The 12,273-nt window shown below is 45.9% G+C and overlaps 1 protein-coding gene across 1 annotated transcript; it reads left to right on the top strand.

Annotated features, from left to right (window-relative positions):
• The first annotated feature begins 2,994 nt into the window (after window positions 1–2,994).
• On the top strand, window positions 2,995–11,971 carry LOC125287358 (PDZ and LIM domain protein Zasp-like). The gene is made up of 6 exons (XM_048233100.1): window positions 2,995–3,598; window positions 4,820–4,985; window positions 5,420–5,508; window positions 6,437–6,764; window positions 7,590–8,243; window positions 9,088–11,971. Exons 1-6 carry the CDS (start codon window positions 3,110–3,112, stop codon window positions 10,104–10,106), a joined length of 2,745 nt encoding a protein of 914 aa, XP_048089057.1. The 5' UTR covers window positions 2,995–3,109; the 3' UTR covers window positions 10,107–11,971.
• The last annotated feature ends 302 nt before the right edge of the window (window positions 11,972–12,273 follow it).

Genomic DNA, 12,273 nt, shown 5'->3' on the forward strand with positions numbered 1-12,273 from the left:
TGCTGGAGGTGCAGCGTGGAGGCCTGGCGGTGCTGCAGGGGGAGCTGGGAGCTCTGCGCCGCGGCCTGGACACGCGCCTCCGCAGGATGGAGAGCCGCACGCAGCCCCTCCTGCTCTCCGTCAGCCGCAGCCTGGAGAGGATCGCCAGCACCATGGAGCGCAACGCCCACGCCACCGTCCCTCCAGACACACACACGCCGCCCAGGACGCCAAGGGGCAGGGCTGTGGTGGAGCGGCCGGCTGCTAGACAATCCCGTGGTTCCTACCAACTACAAGGTCGCAAGCGCAAAAGAGGTAGACGCACCTAACAATACGACTCTGCAACACTGACGAATGGAGACAAAACATGACACTGCAGATATACGACTCACCAACACTGAGACCAATGGAGACACAAAACATGACGCTGCAGATATACGACTCACCACTGAGACTAATGGAGACACAAAACATGACACTGCAGATATACGACTCAACACTGAGACCAATGGAGACACAAAACATGACACTGCAGATATACGACTCACCAACACTGAGACCAATGGAGACACAAAACATGACGCTGCATATATACGACTCACCAACACTGAGACCAATGGAGACAAAACATGACACTACAGACAACCATGGCTTTCATTGCAAAATTATCATGTTGCAAAATAAAAGCATTATTATGATGAGCAAATCTGGTAACACTTTACTTGACGGGTGAGTTCATAACACATTCATAGCAGCTGTCATAAACTGCACATAAAGCATTCATAACTGTTTCATGAGACACGACTCTACGTTCATACCAAACCTTTCATGAATGTGGAAGACAGAACGACGACAACTTGTCAAAATAAAAGTGCAACAATCACAAAGCAGCATTGCCGTTTTTGTTCCAAACCTCTTACCTGATCACGTCACATCTGAGTCAATGGGCTGCTACTCCAGTGCCAAAAAGACAGAACATGGTCAAGCAAATTTTTGTTTCATAATTTTTTTTTTTGTTTTATGATGTAACCTTTGCAGATGATTTCTCATCTTTTGCTACTGGGAATGTCCAACTGTTCCAGGTTACACAAATATGGGTCAGCTGAATGTAGGCTAGTTTACCTCCCAGTGTTAAACTCAGTGATTACAAATACTTCACAACTTGTATAGTAAAGTGACATTCGATGTAGACTTCATAAGATATTCATGAAATATTTACAAAGGCTGGAGAGAAAAATGGCAATGCTGCTTTTATTTTGACTTTTATTTTGACAAGTTCTCGTCGTTCTGTCTTCCACATTCATGAAAGGTTTGGTATGAATGTGGAGTCATGTCTCATGAAAAAGTCATGAATGCTTTATGTGCAGTTTATGACAGCTGCTATGAATGTGTTATGAACTCACCCGTCAAGTAAAGTGTTACCGCAAATCTTTTTAAAATCATTATCATGTTGCCAAATAACAGCTTTATTATGAGGAATGAGTACTTCTGTAAGTAATTCCAAAGTTATACAGTGTGGGTTTAGCATTTGATTGAGTTCATTGTTGCAATGGAGCCTTCAGGAACATTGATCTGATTTGGGCTTTATGTTGCCAAAGAGACCAATATAGAAAGAAAGTGATTTTTTAGGTCCTTATTTGTACTTTCATAATGTTTATAATTGGAATAATTGTTAATAACCAGCTATATATTATTGTTTATATATATATATATATATATATATATATATATATATATATATATATATAATTGTTAATAAAGTATCATTAATAAATGTTTCTGTTATGGTGCAAAACCACTGCCTTATAATACCTCATCTCAGACAATCTGGAATAAAAATACATTTTTGATATGCTGTCCATGTGAAGGGAGTCATTCTCAACGCAGTTCACTAAAGTGTGAAAGGTTAACACATGACAACCACCTTTTATTTTCACTTAACTGTCACACAAACATTTCCATCTTACATTCACACTTTCGCACCTTATGTTCACACACACACACACACACACATTGTTGGCATGTTGCAATCATCCAATTCCAGCTGATACTTAAGAAGCTTATTGATTATGTGCATGTGTTCATATTTATATGCTAAAATGATGTATTGGTCTGTCTGCCTGATCCCAAACAGCTGTTTCAAAGTTATTGAGAAGGCAAGGCATTGATATTAGATATTGCACACAGTATCAGATTTTGCAAAATTCCACAGTGAGGTCCATAGACATTACACACACTGCCTTACAGCAGACATTGCCCAACGCAAGTATTGAGATTCAGTGAGGTCCATAGACATTACACACACTGCCTTACAGCAGACATTGCCCAACGCAAGTATTGAGATCCAGTGAGGTCCATAGACATTACACACACTGCCTTACAGCAGACATTGCCCAACGCAAGTATTGAGATTCAGTGAGGTCCATAGACATTACACACACTGCCTTACAGCAGACATTGCCCAACGCAAATATTGAGATTCAGTGAGGTCCATAGACATTACACACACTGCCTTACAGCAGACATTGCCCAACGCAAGTATTGAGATCCAGTGAGGTCCATAGACATTACACACACTGCCTTACAGCAGACATTGCCCAACGCAAGTATTGAGATCCAGGAAAATGCAGTAAAAGATGAGTAATGAATAGGTTGTGCACACACACCAAAAGCGTAGGTTTGGTAGCGTGGATTATGAATAATAATAATAATAGAAAAGACTTACAAATGAATGTTTAGTCGTGTGGAGAAGATAGGCCTACTGTAATCTTTTATCAGAAAACAAAATGTATTCAAAGTAAGTGATATAGCCTAGACATGTTCTGTGGTCTGGTTATGGCTGAAGGTTGTTTATGGCCAAGGTGCATAAGGCAACGGTGTGACAAACAGGGAAGTTCCTCGTGTAAGTGTCTAACAGTCAACACCTTTAAAGCATCTCAAAAACGCTTTGGTCCAGTGGTTGGCTGTTAATTAATAACCAACTAGGATGACGCTGTGCTTTAAGCTCACGAACGCCCCCCTGTAAAATTAAAATCCTTGTGACCAACACTACAGTAATTGTCTGCGCAGGACCCAGCGTTTCGTCTTAGTAATTTACTTTGAGGTTATCACCTGAATGTAATGTGATGTGATGGATACAATCATGGACAAGAGCATGAAAACGAGTAAATATTACGAAATGCCAAATGTAAACAAATCCGAAAACGAACGCAACAAGACAGCGGGACAAACCAAGTGGGCCGTTCGTTGCTTTCAGAACTGGTGCTTCGAACACCTTGGACAAACCATTGACTTTAATGCGGTTTCAAAATCGGAATTGAATGAAATACTCAGGAAGTTCTACCTCACAGTCAAAAATGGAAGAGGAGAACCGTATGGATTCAGCGGTTTCATGGGTCTGCGAGCAGGGCTCAACAGACACTTGAGTGAGCCACCGCTGTCATGGTGTTTAATGAAGGACACTGACTTTATGTCCAGCAACGATTTGTTCCTGGGACTGGCAAAGAAACTACAATGTGAACCTGACCAGTCCCGCCACCATAAGGATAAAGCAGATGGAGATTTTATGGAGGTCATACGCTGGACAGTCCTGGACCCTGGCACACCAGAGGAACCAACGGTAGGCATAATAAAGTGGGGATTGTTTTGGCTAGTTAGCAGGACCGGGCAGTAGGCGAACCAGACAGTGCCCAACGGCCCAATTGATACCGATAGCGATCTATACTATTATTCATGTACGTTTTCTTTCACTCGGGGACTTCTTTTTGCAAGTAGGCTACCAACCATAGCTAGTGGTAGAGCTGTGCATCAATCTTAACATCACTCGACGTGTCCGACTGCTCGTAGCTGCTAGCACCGTGTGGTTAGCCTCCTTGCTAACACGCCCCCTCCCATGACAAAATTGTGAATGTTCAGGCTAGTCACCACCCGCACCTGTAGTCAACTTCAACTAGTTAACCTTTGGTCCAATGCGCCACTATGCCTCCCAACATAATATTATTTAGGGCCCCATTCTATATTACGGCTTTAAAGTTAAATGGACTAAATATTGTGACTGATGATGACAAAATCCTGTTGGGGCTTCATTGAGATGCTGGGCAAAGTCAGTGTATGTGCAAAGTTCTCGTGCATGGACTATGGCATCATGTGGCGTGACTGAGATAGCTTTTAGCTTGCTGACCACTGTTGTTTACGCCTAGGATCTCATGGTATAACATTTGCATATGAAGCAAGCTTTAGTCTTAGGCTCTAGACTTTGCCCTTTGCCTAGCATTTAAATTAGGTGCCATTGCCATCATACTAATAAACCATCACTATCACCTGTTTTATCAGCAGTGCATCTTATGCCGACCAGAATCCCAGTGAGCTGGTTTTAGTAAAGATGCACCCTACATGCATACAAAAATGGAAATAGCTTTGCATTGGATATCAATTGCTTATTTATTCTAGTTTTTCTCCCTTTTGTCTAAAACAACAAAACGGTTAACCATTTCCTTGACACAGGAATGCAGTTGTGCAATGTGCACATTATGACACAAGATTGTTAATAAATATAAGACTAGTATGACGTAGTTGCTAAGTTGAATGCAAAGTGCAAAGTATTATTAAGCCACTGAAGTGAAAACATGGTTCAAAGTTCAGAGTTCTTGTGTGGTGTTGTGTTTGGGGGAGGGGGGTTGGGGAATTTGCCTGCAATAGGCAGAGGACAATCTGGCCACTTTATCAGAGCAGAGCTGTTTATTAACAGTCAGTTACAGTATGTTGTCTGCTTCTGTAGTCTGGAATGTTTTTGTTGTTTGGAGTGTTCCGGCTCTTTCCTAACTATGTGTTTGAATTCCAGGACGTGGACAGCAATTCTGCATCTCTCGCTAGTCTAGAAGTGGACTGCATGGACTCCGACAGCAATGGGGGAAACTCCACAGTTGCTCAGGTCACTTTGAGACACGTGGTGGAATCCTGGAGGAGGCCAGAGTCTGCAGTCACGTTTAAAACTGAGAACGATGAAGGTAAGTAGAAAGAAAGCAGTTTGGTGCTCAAGGTTTAATAAGGCGATGCAATGATGTCTTTTTTCACACGCATCAGTCTGGCTCCCTGTGGTATGTTATGTGCATTTGCAGTATTGTCAGTGTAAAGGAGATACACTTACAGCTTCTCCAAGCCTGCTTTCAGTCATCCATTTGCAACAAAGTCCTCATGGCCATATATGTATGGAACATTGTTGGGAAACGTGGGCGCCATTTCTCTCTCAAGATCACAAACCTCTAACTTGGGTTGAATCTGTGTGGCTGCATTGTTGTGGTTCAAATAAGACATTCAATCTTGGTTTGCTATCCTGTGTGGCGGGCAGATTAAATCATATTAAGAGATTTTAGGGAAAACATATATTATTAGATTATTTGTGCTGTTTCATGTGTTGTTTTCCCTTGTGTTGCTGATGTAGGAAGCTCTAGCCACTCTCCAGACGAGAGCATCAGTCCAGCTGCCGCCAGCTGGCCTACTCCTGATGATGACCACGTTCCTTACTTAACGGTACCTTCACCCTCGTTCCTTACTTAACGGTACCTTCACTCTTCTCCTTACTTAACGGTACCTTCACTCTCGTTCTAACTGGTTAAGTGGTTGCTTGCTGTACAAATTAACAGAGGGCAATTAGATTGCATCTCAATCTGGAGGCTTGTGTGATTGTAGAGTGGAGTCATTTTTAGTTTTCTACACACAAAAAGAAATGTCTTTTCAGATGCCAGATTTGCATCAGCAGTGTCAGAGTTGGGAATCCCGGCTTCAGAAAGTAAAAGTCCTACCACGTACACAGCATCGGTTCCAACCATTCACTAAACCAGCTGATCCTAGTTAGCACAGTTCTCCAGACAGGAAGATGAGCGATAGCCTGGAAACCAGACTCTCTGTAGGGAAAAGAAATCGAGCGGAAGTACGTAGGCAGGCAGAGGCCAGGCTAGATGAGCGAATGAGTGACATCACCTTCGGATGCACAGGTAGAACTGAAGCCAGGTTTCCCATCTGGGATCAGTGTGTATACAGGAGGGGCAGCCGTGGCCTACTGGTTAGCGCTTCGGACTTATAATCGGAGGGTTGCCGGTTCGAACCCCGACCAGTAGGAACGGCTGAAGTGCCCTTGAGCAAGGCACCTAACCCCTCACTGCTCCCCGAGCGCCGCTGTTGTGGCAGGCAGCTCACTGCGCCGGGATTAGTCTGTCCTTCACCTCACTGTGTGTTCACTGTGTGCTGAGTGTTTTTCACTAATTCACGGATTGGGATAAATGCAGAGACCAAATTTCCTTCACGGGATCAAAAGAGTATATATACATACTTATACTTACTTACATATGTCGTATGAATTGAGAAAGAGGACAGGAAGAGGTGGTTGTGATCTCAAGCTTATCTGATCTCATTAGATTTGAAAGGTTGTCACCATGGTAACGGTCCTGGGCTGTTTCAGGAGACCCAGATGATGGCTCGCGTCCGGCAGCAGCGCTTCACCCAGGAGGAGCTGGACATCCTAGTGCGCGAGATCCAGGCGCGCTACCACCGCATCTACACCAAAGGCCTTCCCTTCGCCATGATCCGGCGGGCGTGGGAGGAGGTGGCGGCCGCTGTCACCAGTGCTGGCGTCGGCCCCGTCAGGACCGCCAGCGCGTGCCAGACGCGCTTCAGAGACCTGAAGAGACGCTCCAGGACCAAGCTGGTCGATGGGGTCAGCTCAACGCACCCTCAAAGGCCAGAGAGAGGGTCTGTGGGAGAGGACACTCCGTCCGCCAGCACAACAGGTGTCTTGCACGTTTGTTTGTGTTTATTACACGTGCACTGCCAGTCCACATGTGACCAGAGAGGGTGGTCTTTCTGTCTTAAAGGTGACGTAGAATGGATCATTTCATTAATTTGATACATTTTGGAGTATTTTCACCTTGTTCTCTGGTTTTAACTTAGAAGGTATGGTCTGTCAAAAACAAGTTAACATATGCAGGAGGAAACCACTGAAACTGTTTCCTGTTCAGAGCCGTTTTGTGGCTACGCACCGAAGTCTCCTTATTCCCCTTAACACAGCCAGGGCAAACATGGTTTTCCGTTCTATGTCATGTTTAATGAGCTCACAGGTTTCCTCACAAGTCTGGCAGGTGCGCTGCTCTGTTCAACTGGCCTCACACACATAATCTGTTTAGGGGGAGTGGTGGTGCAGATGGCAGGACCGGACCACACTTGGGTCTGGCCCATCTCTCTCTCTCTCTCTCTTCCTCTCTCTCTCTCTCTCTCTCTCTCTCTCTCTCTCTCTCTCTCTCTCTCTCTCTCTCTTCCTCCTCTCTCTCTCTCTCTCTCTCTCTCTCTGTTCTCTCTCTCTCTCTCTCTCTCTCTGTTCTCTCTCTCTCTCTCTCTCTCTTCCCCTCTCTCTCTTCCTCCTCTCTCTCTCTCTCTCTCTCTCTCCACTGTCCTGTTGATATGTCCTGGTCCCTCCCCATCTCTCTCTCTCTCTCTCCCCCCTCTGTCCTGTTGATATAGAAGGAAAAAAGCCCCAAAAATATTGAGCAGTATATATTTAAAAAAAAGAAAGGATCTGTTTAATAAAATCCCAAGTTTTGTGTTTGTCCTTGTGCCAGCTACACCTTCAGCCTCTTCCGGTCTGAGACCTGATGCCGAAGCGGTGGATGATGGGAACGGCGACGCGCCGTTCGCCCCCTCCGCCCCCTCGAGCAGCTTGGACAATCCCACTCAGGCCCCGTCGAGCCCGGCGGCCGTTCCCAGCCAGTCACGGGAGCCGCTGGAGGTCCGCTTCCGGACGCTGGAGCTGCTTCGGAGGGGCTCGAAGCCGCGTAGCCGCAAGCATTTCACCGGCGAGCAGATGGACATCCTGCTGCGCGAGATCAAGGCCCGCCACCACCGGCTGTACGGCGAGAGCCAGAACCCGCTGCGCTCCGAGGACCGCCGGCAGGCGTGGGAGGAGGTGGCCGCCGCCATCAACCGCGCTTGCTGCGGACCCACCAGGACCGCCGCCGCCTGCTGCAAGCGCTTCAGCGACCTGAAGCGGCGGCGCAAGACGAGGCTGGGCATGCGGATGGTGTCCGCGCGTCACGAGGGCCCCATCATCACCGCGGCCTTCTCGCACGCCAGCCCCATGGGCACGCGGATGGTGTCCGCGCGTCACGAGGGCCCCATCATCACCGCGGCCTTCTCGCACGCCAGCCCCATGGGCATGCGGATCCTCCCGTCAGTCGGCATGGAGCCGCTGCAACGGCCAGAGAACACCGCCACAGGTGTGTTTGTTTGTTTGTTTGTTAGGACCTGTCCAGTGCTGAGATTTTGATAATGATTCCAAGTTTTACTTTTAATGTGCCTAAAGTACAGTGTTTCCCATACATTGACTTATTTGTGGTGGCCCACCACAATATCAACATTGACCACCATGCAATGATTTTCCAGGTTGTACTAAATTGTGCTTAAATCTGGTTAGCATCATAACCACGCTGTGCTAATTTGTTAAAAACTGTTGCATTCAAGTTTTCTGCAAACCAACCACCACAAATGGAATTCAATTCTCTGGGAAACACTGAAGTACAACATTGTTTCTTTGTTAGACATTTTAAAGATCCATGCAGGCAAAAAGCAACGTTTTGATTTTCGTCATGTCCATTAGGGGTTTTTAATGTGTTACTACAGTAGACATCACGAGTGAAATAAGCAGTAAATATCATGGTTAAATATTTCTAGGCCAGGTGCTAGTTCACTTTTCAGAATAACAAATCGGAACAGCCCGTCACTGTTGCATGACAAGCTTTACAAGATAACCAAACTAACATGAGTTAGCTATCTTACATTAGCATAACATTTTTAGCAATTGATAACATTGTCAGAGTTGTATGCAGTGTGTGTGTGTGTGTGTGTGTGTGGGGGGGGATTGGTTCCTCACATCAGGGATTAGGTGAAGGGGTGGGGATTGCCTATAAGCTGTTTCATGGCCATAAAGGGATTTATTTTCATGAAAAAACCTCATGAATTTTCATACAGACCCAATGTGGATGCCAGACACCAAAATAACAACCCAAAATAACCCTCTACTTTGTGTGTGTTTTCTACTTTATGTGTGTGTGCTTTTTTTAGTCACTCGAGCCGCTGCCAAACCCAATCCAGCAACACCCACACTAACATCAACACCAACATTAATAACTGCACTTAGCACACCGACCCAAAGAGTCGCACCCACTCTAACACTCACACCTCCATCCACACTGGCACCAGCAACTGCACCTGCCCCTGCACCCTCACAAGCGTCCAGACTGGCACCAGCACCTGCCCCTGCCCCCTCACAAGCGTCCACACTGGCACTAGCAACTGCACCACCTGCCCCCTCACAAGCGTCCACACTGGCACTAGCAACTGCACCACCTGCCCCCTCTCAAGCGTCCACACTGGCACCAGCACCTGCCCCTGCCCCCTCACAAGCGTCCACACTGGCACTAGCAACTGCACCACCTGCCCCCTCTCAAGCGTCCACACTGGCACCAGCACCTGCCCCTGCCCCCTCACAAGCGTCCACACTGGCACTAGCACCTGCACCACCTGCCCCCTCTCAAGCGTCCACACTGGCACTAGCACCTGCCCCACCTGCCCCCTCACAAGCGTCCACACTGGCACCAGCGCCAGCCGAGCCAGCGAACACCCCCACCCCACCATCCCCAGCACCGCCTGAGAAGCCTGTAACAGGAGCAGAAGGTGGAGTCCCTGGAGCTTCTGTCGGTCCCCCAGAGGGAGGCAGCACGGGTGGTGTGTGTGTGTGTGAGTGTGTGTGTGCGGGGCGGAGGCGGTGGGAGTCGGAGCTGCTGGAGGTGCAGCGTGGAGGCCTGGCGGTGCTGCAGGGGGAGCTGGGAGCTCTGCGCCACGGCCTGGACACGCGCCTCCGCAGGATGGAAAGCCGCACGCACCCCCTCCTGCTCTCCGTCAGCCGCAGCCTGGAGAGGATCGCCAGCGCCATGGAGCGCAACGCCCACGCCACCGCCACTCCAGACACCGACACGCCGCCCAGGACGCCAAGGGGCAGGGCTGTGGTGGAGAGGCCGGCTGCTAGCCAATCCCGTGGTTCCTCAGATGTGCGAGGTCGCAAAAGAGGGAGACGTTCCTAAAAATGAGACTCACTGAAACGGAGACCCGTGGAGACAGGAAAAGCCTTTTATTATGACACAGGAAACGCCTTTTATTATGACACAGGAAACGCCTTTAATGAGAACTGCTGCATGACCGTGACTTCACAGGGTCCTGTCATACTGCGCTGATCAAAGTGATCCAGTTCACCTGTGTGATTCTATAACTAGGCGAGAACTAGGCGAGTCATTTTCCTTGATTGAGGGGCTTTGTGTAGGGGTTTTCTTTTTTTGTTTGTTAAACACTCAAAACCGCCTATGCTGTCTTGCCCAGACATGCACTAAAGTTAAGAGGGGTTCACACTGATGCAGGTTTTTTTCCCCTCCAGGCGCTCAAATTAATTTGTTTCCCTATGGAGCGGTGCGACTACGCGTTACAACGCGCCTCGTGTTTATAAAAGTGGTGCACAAGCAGAAAAAAAAAACGAGGCTTCTAAAAACGTGAGGCGCCCAAAGAATAGAATTAAAAATAGTTTTTGAGGTTGCATTCTTTTCAACAATGGGTTGTGTCAGAAACGGTTGATAAAGCTAAAAGTTAAGATAAAGCTAAAGTTAACTATAGACTCTTTGGTCGTGTCTTAGCTGCCTGTCCTAGCTAAGTCAGGGAGCTAGCGATTTAGCTAAATATAATGTATCATAGCAACAACATGTACACAATCAGTTTCTACCTCGCATGTTTTTAACACTCACTACTTTGGTACAATACTCACGTTATGGAGGTGAAAAAAGTGTGCTCTAAAGTTGGGTGCTGGATGACATGGCAACAAAATAAGTAAAGGACGTCCGCCACACCAGTAGCTTCACATAGAATTTTTAGTTTGTAACGTTTCGAGCGTTAGCCCTTCATCAGACACCGTTGGGTTAGCCCTTCATCAGACGCCAGAAACGTTACAAAGTAAAAATTCTATTTGGAGCTACTGGTGTGGCGGACGTCCTTTACTAATTTTGTTAGCCTGCAAACCAGCCAGAGGGGTCATCACTCTAGTAAAACCTCTTTGTACCTCAGTGACGCTATGTGGAATGCTATGCATAGACTCCATAAATAAGTGGATATACTCTCTGTGACGTTACCCATAGGTTTTCTGAAGAGGGGGTATAAAGCTCAAAATTGGAGTCTTTAAGCTAAGTAAAAGGAACTAACATGCTAAAAAGCTAACATGCGAGTTGTCCGACAGTCGGACGTAGTAATGGAGTTTTCGGTACAGTACAATGTCTTATTTCTTGCTCACATTTATCAAATTTAAGCAAGAAGAGGACATTTACAAACCAAACACGCCCGTAAAGCGTCAATGTAAACAAAGTTGTTTTTTGTCCACTATTTTTGTTTACATTGAATCTGATATTGAACTCTCAGCCCATTCATATTTCATATTCTATGCATAAATGTCTGTTAAAATAATTTAAACTGAAGAGTTATAAAATAATATCCCTCAGCCCATGGTTGTCATGGAAACCATATTGTCCAAATTTGTTTTATATAAGCTGTAAGTATATTTATACTGTGAAGTTAAATTTTAACATGCAGGTCTGTTGAAATCAAAGATTCTAGAACAGAGCTCTGTTCTAGAATCTTTGGTTGAAATTGACTCTCTTTTGGAGCCAGCCCCCTATGGCAGTTAGTGGAATTGCAGGTATAGGATCTTTTGTGTTGGGCTCATTAGAGACTTCTGTGTTGGTCTGAGTCCAGTAACTAACACAGAGCCTCTTCAAAATTACGTTTCTTAAATTAAATTTGTGAACTTACTGCAGCACATTAAAAAAAGTTTCATTGATGTTGTTTGGGGTGGCTATGAATGAAGGAACTAGTTCTGCAATGATGCAAGTAAATAAAATTGTACATTTCCTGACTTTTACCTTCATAATGTTTATCTTTGTTACAAACTAACATGGTTTAATTTCATGTCAAATAAAATACAGCATGATATATATTTGTTATACTACAAAACCACTGCCCCTGCAGTGAATTTATCCTTCCTGAGTAGCTTTGCGTCTATTATCAGTAAAAAAAACATAAGAGATTATAGTCAGTTCAGTTAGCCAATAGGTCAAAGAGCACCTCATGTAATACAGGAGATCATAGTATGTTCAGTTAGCCAAAAGATCAAAGAGTAGCTAATGTTAAGATCAGGCAAACATGTACTCTTGGTAA

The sequence above is a fragment of the Alosa alosa genome, chromosome 2, assembly GCF_017589495.1.
Source record: "Alosa alosa isolate M-15738 ecotype Scorff River chromosome 2, AALO_Geno_1.1, whole genome shotgun sequence".
In the NCBI taxonomy this organism is placed as follows: domain Eukaryota; kingdom Metazoa; phylum Chordata; class Actinopteri; order Clupeiformes; family Clupeidae; genus Alosa; species Alosa alosa.

Bases quoted from the DNA above. Each gene is read 5' to 3' on its own strand.
- LOC125287358 (XM_048233100.1), top strand. From the start codon at position 3,110: ATGGATACAATCATGGACAAGAGCATGAAAACGAGTAAATATTACGAA. The intron at 3,599-4,819 runs GTAGGCATAATA...TTTGAATTCCAG, and splicing joins GCACACCAGAGGAACCAACG to GACGTGGACAGCAATTCTGC. The intron at 4,986-5,419 runs GTAAGTAGAAAG...TTGCTGATGTAG, and splicing joins TAAAACTGAGAACGATGAAG to GAAGCTCTAGCCACTCTCCA.